General features: G+C 38.9%; 1 protein-coding gene across 1 annotated transcript in view; it reads right to left on the bottom strand.

Moving 5' to 3' along the window:
- Positions 1-9,845, bottom strand: part of BLK (BLK proto-oncogene, Src family tyrosine kinase) — a 961,491-nt gene that overhangs the window by 262,034 nt on the left and 689,612 nt on the right. The window contains exon 7 of the mRNA XM_044062787.1: positions 5,275-5,378. Within this exon, the coding sequence (XP_043918722.1) occupies positions 5,275-5,378 (104 nt within the window). The remainder of the gene's footprint in view (positions 1-5,274; positions 5,379-9,845) is intronic.

The raw sequence follows: 9,845 nt of genomic DNA, 5'->3' as shown, positions 1-9,845 counted from the left end.
TTTGCTGCACTATACTTTTGTCCTGCCTCCTGGACAAACACAATGTTCAGCCTCCTTTTTATATTCATGTTATCCACTCCAGCTCCACCTTGTCAGTGAACGTATACTGAGTGCAACAATCCTTCGTTCATAAACAAGTAAAACAACTATCACTGATGACCAGGTGCCTCCATTCAAAGAAACAATAAATCCAACAGTAAAAAAGAAAAATAGCAAATGCAAGCAATCACAGGACTTGGCTACTACATTTTTAAAGGTACATTCATCTATGAAACTTTGATCTACACAGGTCATAATCTACAAACATTTCTAAACAAAAACCTTAAACCTAAAACTTTAAAATTGTAGTAGCTAAGTCATGTGATTTTAATTTGAGCAGTTAAATATGTTGGTCTTAAATGGTCTTTTGTAATACACCTGAAGAAGCATTTGGTGAAAGCGCTTGTGTGTTTTATTAAAATATATTGGAGAATCTGGATCCTTGCCTGCGTTTGCTATTTTTTCTTTTTTACTGTTGAATCCTTAGTTCATGTTTGCAGGTTGATTGGTTTTATATCCAGCTTTTGCTCAACAGAGCTATCCCAGGTAACCCAAGATGGGCAGCTGGACACCAGCCAGTGAGTAGCTAATTGACCCTGGGTTTCTGGGCTTTGTAGCAGTCACATACTAGCCAGTAGGGGCACATAGACTCTCTCTCTTTCCCACTGTTAGCATGGGTCCCTGGCATAGATCCTCAACCGACATATCACCAGAAAATACCTATGCTCATTTTTGGTAATATCATTCAATGAGACCAAATCAATTACAAACAGTTTTACACCATTGAGTGCCCTGCCCTACATAGTGTTCAGTTTATGTTCCAAGTTCTTGTCCAAAGTGGTTGATCTGTACAACTCTTTCCCTGACAGGAACCATCTTGAATCTGTGCTGCTTGCTACAAACTCCATTCTTGGGTGAGTTTCAGGTGAACATTTTTGAGAGGTGGGAGGAACCCTACAAAGACACAGAGAGACCATGAAAACTCTATACAGGCACTGGATGAAAGTCAAGAGGTGTACCTTGAATCTTTTGCATGGGAGGCAAAGACCTTAACCTTAGTGCTAACTATACAGAATTTTATATTTAACCCCCTTATGGTATTAAGGTAATTTCCATGATTTGCGGAGGACTTTGATGGGGATATGCAGTTAGCAATAAGTAAAAGTTGGATTTGTTAACAATGATTTGGACTCCTCCAAGAGATGCTTCCAAAAAAAACTACTCATCTGTAAATTTGTGAACTATGAAGAAAAAGCGTCCAATCAATATGTGTGCATGTGTGTGTGTGTGTGTGTGTGTGTGTGTGTGTGTGTGTGTGTGTGTGTGTGTGTGTGTGTGTGTGTGTGTGTGCGTGTGTGTGTGTGTGTGTGTCTGTGTGTGTTTGTATGGATTTGTGTGTGTGTGCATGTGCAGTGGAATTTACAATTTTCTAGGGATCCTGTCTAGGTGAGTCGCTACTTGCTATAGCAGAAAATCTCTACTATTCTGGCAAAGTCTAGTTCTATAAAATTAGATAAGACAAAGGATACGTACATCAGCTACAAACCTGTTCTGTGCTAATTTTCTGCAGTGTACAAATGTTTAGCAACTTGTTTCAAGCCTACACATCTTTATGTATACAAGAATCATAAGAATCACCCAGCCACCCCTCTCATCCACATCACCTCTACTGCCTACTCCCTACCTCAGTTCTTGCCTCCTATTGACTTATCATACTTAGCGAATAAAATAACTCCTCATTTATTTTCTCCACTGTAAATATTTATTCATTAGTTTAATTTGTCTGCATGTACTTTGATAGTAGTTTTTGTAATTGTTTTATGTTTCTTCATTCTGGCCATGAATAAAATGGTTTATTGTGATCAGTGTACTACCCTAAAAAAAATAAATATATGCAATGATTTGGCTGTGCCAGGATAACACTTTTTGAAAAAAATTCAGTTACAACGTAGAGAAACATTTTAATACTTTTGAACATGTTAAAACTAAACAACAATTTAAACAAAATTAAAGTCTTTATAAATAATTTATGTGACATGAAAATAAAACAGAACTAGATTAAAAAAACAAGGATTAACTGAACAATAGTTTCCACTTATATCTGGGAACCAATATGAACACTCTCCTCAGGATTGCAACAAAAATGGCCTCCTTTTAGTGCAATCACTGAAACCAGTGATTCAGAGACAAATTATCTAATATGAAGAAAGACTTAATTATAAGCTGATTTACATGCCTCTGAATCACTTGGTGAGTACCAAAAATTGCAAACAACCTCTTTTCTGCTGCCCTTATGTTAATCACCTCTGGCAACTGCTTCATTGTATTAGCACAGACACTGTCATCATTCGCTCCAGCAGACATATAGACATTCAAAAATAAACACATACATATGTGTGCAAGTGTGTGCGTGCGCGCGCGCACACACACACACACACACACACACACACACACACACACACACACACACACACACACACACACACACACACACAAACACACACACACACACACTCACACTGCCATACCTCTCACCTATCCATGAGTTAACAGAATGTCCTGACATCGCTTCTTATTTTTCTTAGTCCCTTCCAAATAGCAAACGATTAGTCAGTTAGTCAGTAACGGCAGACATTAGACATTCAGTGTGCTTATTGTTCGTAAATTGCATAGTGAATCAAAACCAAGTATATACAGCAACTGCAACATCCCCCAGTGGTTCCTTACAAAAATAATACAGGGTGTAAACAGCATGTCCTACTCAGACTGCCTCAAAACCCAATTCCTGTATTTGGTCTCATAGTGACTGCTACTAAATGATCGATGCCTGGCCTACAAAGTATCCTCTGATCCCTCTCTGATACACCTGTTGTACATTTGCAAAGCAAACAGAATAAGAATTAACCAATCTAGGGACATAGGCCTCATCTGTATCATAAATAAGGCATGTTGGAGGGAAAGGTAAGTGTCTCAGACAGTACCCCTTCTCTGGAATAGGCTTCCCATCCACGTAAAGCAGGGTTCTTCCCAAAACCAATTCACATGTAACTTGGACCAGCAGATGGGGAATCAGAAATTTACTCTGGTCTGAAACCTATGTCACTAGTAGACAGTGGCAGTCTGTAAATGCTTGATTATTCAAGCCAAATGCTACATATACCCCTTAAAATAACCCTAGAGTATCAAAACTTGTGAGATTCATTTGAGAATTACGACTAGGCTTAAAATTGCTCCCTGGGGTTGTTAGCCTAGTGATCACCTATAAACCTATGGCCTGTTGCTCTATTAAATTTTTAACTGGATTAGAGTTGTTGTGTCTTTCGGCTTTTCCCGGTTAGGGGTCGCCACAGCGGAATTCCGGTCTGCTAATGATGGGCAGTAGATTTTTACATGCCAAGTTGCCGGCCCTGATGCACAACCTTCAACAAAGGTATGCCCATTCCCGCATGTCTCCATACAGAAGACGCTCTAGCTGAGAATCAAACAGGACAGCGTTTTACTATGAGGCGACAATGCTACCGCAGCACCACCACTGCAGTATTTAAAAAAAAAATGCCCTGGTGTTGACCAGTGTCCCCCCTCCAGCTTTCTCCAAAAGTCATGCCCCCATATCATGGATGATTACAGTCAGTCAATAATGTCAGACATTACGTTAAAGTTTCACACCCCTTGTGTCCCTTACATGCTTCTTGCTCCAAAACCTGAGTTCTATTAGAGTGTTCCTGGTGTCTAATGTCCCACCCTCGCTATATGTCTGTCACGTTACAAAGCTTGTTGCTCAATTAACGTTTTGATATGCCTTAGGGTAATGCTTACAAGTCCCTACTGTGTAGTGCTCCTCCCCCAGTGAGAAAGGATTTGCTTGTTAGCCTAGGGGAGTTTAGAAGTATCACAACAGTGTACAAACTAACATAAAAATGGATAACAATGGAAATCAGATAACAGCTTTAATGTAACATGGGTGGGTTTTAGAATTGGATGGGTATTTTCATGTTTGTGACTGATTTTATATGGTTCTGATGAAGTTCTGTATGAAAAGGAATGAAAGAGTTTAGAGGTATGGCCGCCACACCCCAAGCATCCATACTTACACACATACACACATTTATACGCGCGCGCACACACACACACACACACACACACACACACACACACACACACACACACACACACACACACACACACACACACACACATCTACCTTTCCTATCCTATAATAAACCCCCCTAATATGACCGCTCAGGTAGACATACAGTGACCTCTGACCAGGTTCCTATCATGTAGTCAAACTTTTACAAGTTCAAACCACATATGGTCAAGACCATACATTCGAATTTGTAAAAGTTTGAAAGTTTGAATAGAAATCTCCATAAGTGTAAGTTTCCATTCACTTCAATGTAGTGCGATCTCAGAGATGGTATATTTAAGTAGTGGGGGGGGGTGCAGACCCCCACATGGGGGGTGCAGGGGGGCTTGCCCCCTGCTTACAACAATTTATTTTGTTGTCCGTTTTTTTTTTTTTTTTTACGTAGTCAAGTTCTGTAACTTTGAACATAATGGTTTGACCATTAGGTGTTCGGAGTTATAGAACTTCGACTATGTGATATAGACCTGACCATACATACCACTGCATGCACTCGGACATGCAGTGACACACAAGCTTGCCTATCTTCTAAATTTCCCAGGACATACCTCTAATGTGACCTCTCCCACTGAGTGTAATGGATGGCCATGAACATTTGGCCAAGTTAAGTGATGCAGTTGGCAGCAATTAATTATGTAGCAGATAGGTCAGTTGTATAAATTGCTTACCAAAGAAATTTCTGGGGATCAGCAGATAGCAAATTTCCATATGCTGTTTACCCAGAATGCCTTACCAGAGAGGTAGAGAGACAGCTCACCATGGTGCTGCATCTCTTGGAGGTAAAACACAGTGGTAGGGCAATCATTGAATCAGAAACCTTTACTGCCAGTGGTAAAAATGGGCTTACGGATTGCAGTAACGTTTCTGAATCCCCAGCCCCTGTGCCACATTTATTACAGCATTTTATTCCTGTTATTATTTATATGCTTATCATGTGTGAGCATGACTCTATATTGTGCCTAATGCTCTCTTCATGCCCAAGAAAGGGTTTCATGGCAAGCAGTTTCAGAGATTATCAAATAGTTATCATTGGTTTAAATCCCAAACAATATATTATTTAACAAAACAAAAGTTAAAATCTAAGCACCCACCTTTACTTGTTTCACTCTCTCTGATCAGGAATGCTCCTGCTTTGTTTGCAGGAGACAAAAGCTCTCGTTCAGCATCTTTACGGCTAATATTTTTAAAGAACCATCTAAAATGAAAGAGAATAAAGGAGGCTGTTACATGACAGAACAAGCTTTTTGAAATGCTCAGTATAATTACATGAACTTTAAGATTTCATATTCTGACTTGATAGTTATTGTTTGAAGAGTAAGAAGAATTCACCTTGACAGACACATAAGATGATGCATATAATTCATCAATAATTATTATTTTAAATTAGGAATATGACTTAAAAGCAATCAATTTGTAAACCATTTATGTTTCTGTGTCTTCCTAGCAACTAGAATCAACTTGTACAAAAGATTAAAATGTTCAAAATCTGGAAAGTGAAGAAGGGGATCACTTTCGCTTCACTGATCCAAGTAGCATGATAGCCACAGTAACTTTGCAAGCTACACTCCTCATCCCTCTATGTAAACTATTGTGATCATTATAAAAACATAACATATACATCCCTAGCTATGGATCTATGACAGTGACGTCACTGTGAGCTGTCACATTGGGTTTGTCATTTCACCACAGAAAGGCAAGTCAGTTTTACACAAAATAACTGTACAGTCATGATGTCCAAACTTCAAATGGCCCACAGTTCATGAACAGCATATTGGAAAACATTGTAGATGAAATCTGGAGTGAATGTGATGTTTGTAATACCATGTCTATGATGTAGGAGGGAGTGCCTGTACATGCAAGCATGTGTGATGAAATATATATGAGAAAGAAGTTATACAAAATTCTGACTAGATGTAGTGCATATAGTGCCACTACTATACTACCACTGCTGTGCTTGCGCGTGCGCGCGTGTGTGTGTGTGTGTGTGTGTGTGTGTGTGTGTGTGTGTGTGTGTGTGTGTGTGTGTGTGTGTGCATATATACCTGTGGTGAGAGCGTTACACAAAGATGGGAGTAAATGTGGTATAACAATACCTTTATAGGATTATACTAGTTTCTATTACAAAATAAATAGTTTGTGTATATAGTAATAGAAGTATCATATATGGTATATAGGTGGTGGTGTATTTCTTGTGGCAACAATGAAGTGATAACATTGTTCTTTCTGCTTGATTTTAAACACACAGTGCTTAACGCATTGAAGTCCTAACCTATTAAATAATCTCCATACCCTTTTTTCTGAAAATATACATCACAATATATTTCTCAAACCAAGCACAGACCTAAGGCAGAGAAACACACTTTCACTGAGTGAGAATATCATATAAAAGCAGAGTCAGTGACTCAACAGTCAGCAGACTTGCCTTTGATGCTGGAAGACCAGAGGGCTGTGGGTACTATTCCCACCCCAGATGACTGGATTGCTGAGACATCAGTGAAACATTTGGGGTGTTACACTCCTGTGTGTTCCATCTTTCAGATGAAATATTAAACAGAGGTCACATCTGCCTGAGTTGGTGGCATTAAATGGATGTAAAAGATCCCACAGCACCTATTGAAAACAGTAGAAGTTCCCTGATGACCTGGACAAATTTCTCCCAGTAGTATAAATATCAAATTGGGTGCCTCCTTAAAGAGACAACTAGTCTAGTGGGACTAGCCTTGTCAACAAAGGATAAATAAATACATACATACATACATACATATATACATACATATATACACACATACATAAATAAACAAATAAATAAGTAAGTAAAAATGCAGTACATACGCATCCTTTTCATCAATGCATTCCAGTCTATCACAGGGAAGGTGTGCAGGTGTAAGTTATAAATAAAAGCTGAAATAAAATGAAGGCAAAACTAGACAGAGACGATGGCAGCTGGGGTAGGGGGAGGAGAGGAAGCTGCAATGTCAGCTTTCTCGCAATAAAGTTACCTGGAGCAAAAAGGAAGCTCTGCTATGCCGACATCTTCCATGAGTAACCAGATGTGACTGCCTAAAAAGGATGTGTTGTGTAAAGATGGCATTAGAAGATTGTCAAGATAAAAGGCATTTAAGGAGAAAACACTGTTTTTGGACGACTGGAACATTTCATTATTAAGGGAGCATAGTGAAGAGAGGAACTTTCATTATATTTGACTAAGAAGGGTTTGAACACAGGGCAAATGTTGAAAACTGGAAGAGGAGAATTCCCTTTAGTTCTCTGCAGACATCACATGGTCAAGAAGTCTCTGACCTCACTGGTAAATAGCAGTCATGCAACAATGCATTTCACACTTGCCAGAGAAGGGGAACCAAGTCTGGCCATAAACACAAGAGCCTAGGATTACAAGGGTCCATCTATGTGAAGCTAGGAAGTTAATGTACAACAGCAGACAGATAACCCCAATCCCACAGAACGTCTACCCTACCCTGCTAAAATGTTATACTTTCAGTGCAATCCTCCCCCAAAATCAATGAGCCAACTCCTCTTCTTAGCCCTGCTACCAACAACTTATCCCACTATAAACAAAAATATGCAACCTCACATACATCTGATTTCTGCTTAATTTTAATAATATTCACAGTCCTAAGAAACACACATTCCTTTGTTAAAAAGACCTAAAGACCTTCACCTTCCTTGCCCAAATGCTCTTTTACTTTTACTAGTAAGAAACACATAAACGGTCCCCCAAATCCACATTTTACAAAATGAAATAAACCCCCACTCATGAAACTATGCCTCTAAATGATGGAAACATTAAAATAAGTTGGAGGAGTTGGAGTCTTTCCCAGATATTCACAGCACTGACATTGCTGCAGTCCCTAAATCTTGGCTAAAAGACAGCTCCTCTGAATTGTACCAGTACTATCCAAGCTATTCTTACATGCATAACTCTAGACCAAACAGAAGAATGGGGGTGAGGTGACTTTTCTCCACACTTCTGTCCATCTTAAACAAAAATGACTATGGCCCAAACTGGATAACTCTTTCAACAACATAAAAAAAAAGAATCTTTACATTGCAAATCCATGCTTTACTCTCCCTCAATAAAAACAAATTTGATGGTTTTCTAAAACAAATAATTAATGTAATGATACCCTCAAAATGTCTAATAATTAAAAAAAAACTATAATAATTTTTGGTGATTTTAACATAAACCTGCTTGGGCCTCCTAAGAATGACATTGATGAAATCTTAGAAGACAGTACAGTTGTGTAAGTAAAATTACCATAACAGTAGATGTTTGAATAATCACTGCTGCAGTATTTTGCAAAGGATATAACAGCCACCCAGCGTCCAAAGCTTCAGGGCACCACCCACATGCCCAAACTGTTAGCTCAAGTTGAGATGACTAAAAAGACTGGTTTGGGCTCCAAGCCTTTTACAACTTTCATGATAAATGAGAGAACAAGTCTAAGCCTTGATATATAGGACATTACTAGGAAAAGAAAAAAAGTGCATGTACACATCCTGGCATGAAAAAAAGGAAAAAAAAAAACAAGAGAAGGAGAATATAAGGAGGAAACGGCTACTGCAACAGTAATCATTCGAACTTCTAATGTTATGGTACGTTTATTTACACAACTGCACTATGTTCTTCATATTGACCATTACTACAGTAGCCTGAGCTATATGGGTAGATTAACATAACTTAAAGCACCTAGGAGGTGGAAGGGGAAGGGTCCATGAGCTACTTGAGAATGGTCATAGTAAAGCCTTTCCTAGACCTGGAGAAGGAAGCTAGTTTATAATGCATTGTAAAGTTATGCGCAGAGGATCAAGTTGCTGCTTCCAGAATACTTCTAGAGTCCAACCATTTCCCAAAAGCCATAGATGAAGCCAAGGCCCTGGTAGAGTGAGTCTTGACCCTGCCTGATATAGTTTTGTTGTGGTGTGCATAAAAAGGTAGTAGCTTGAGACAACCATTTGGAAACAGTCTGCTTTGACACAGGGTGCCCTTTATTTTTACCTTCACAAGAAATGTAAACAACTGATCAAAAGTTCTGAAAGATTTTGTTCTGTCATGATAGTACCTGAGTTGTTTGTGGACATACAATATATTAAGTATTCTTTCTCCCTCATCTTTTAGTTCTGGAATGAAAACAGGAAAGTGGATAGATTGGATTAAAGTAAACTTAAGTGCCACTTTAGGCATAAAAGAAGGATTAGTTTTCAAGTAAACCCTGTCTCTGTGAAAGATGAGATAGGGCTGACCCACTATAAGAGCTTGCAACTCAGATGTTCTTCTTGCAGAGATCAGACCAATTAGCAAATCTGTTTTCTGTGTTAAAAATCTCACGCCAGCCAGATGAGCTGGTTCAAACAGAGAAATTGTTAGCATCGCTAACACAAAAGTAACATCCCAAGGAGGAGCCACTGGTTTTCTTATATAACACCCCCTTTGAAAACTATTTGTATATGAGATTGGATTGAAAGAGGGAGTTCCAAGGGTAGATATGCTGAAATGGCTGAGAAATGAACCTTGACAGAGGAGTAAGACAGGCCATAGGATAGTAACTCACACAAATATTGTAAAACCAGTGAAACACAAGCCCTGAATGGGCTTTTTGCTGGCACCAACTAGAAAGCCTCTCACCTCCATAAATATGTACTG

The sequence above is a fragment of the Protopterus annectens genome, chromosome 2.part1 (assembly GCF_019279795.1).
Source record: "Protopterus annectens isolate FY-2018-M chromosome 2.part1, PAN1.0, whole genome shotgun sequence".
NCBI lineage: Eukaryota > Metazoa > Chordata > Ceratodontiformes > Protopteridae > Protopterus > Protopterus annectens.
The sequence above is the reverse complement of the archived record's forward strand: the minus strand, read 5'-3'. Positions and strand labels throughout refer to the sequence as shown.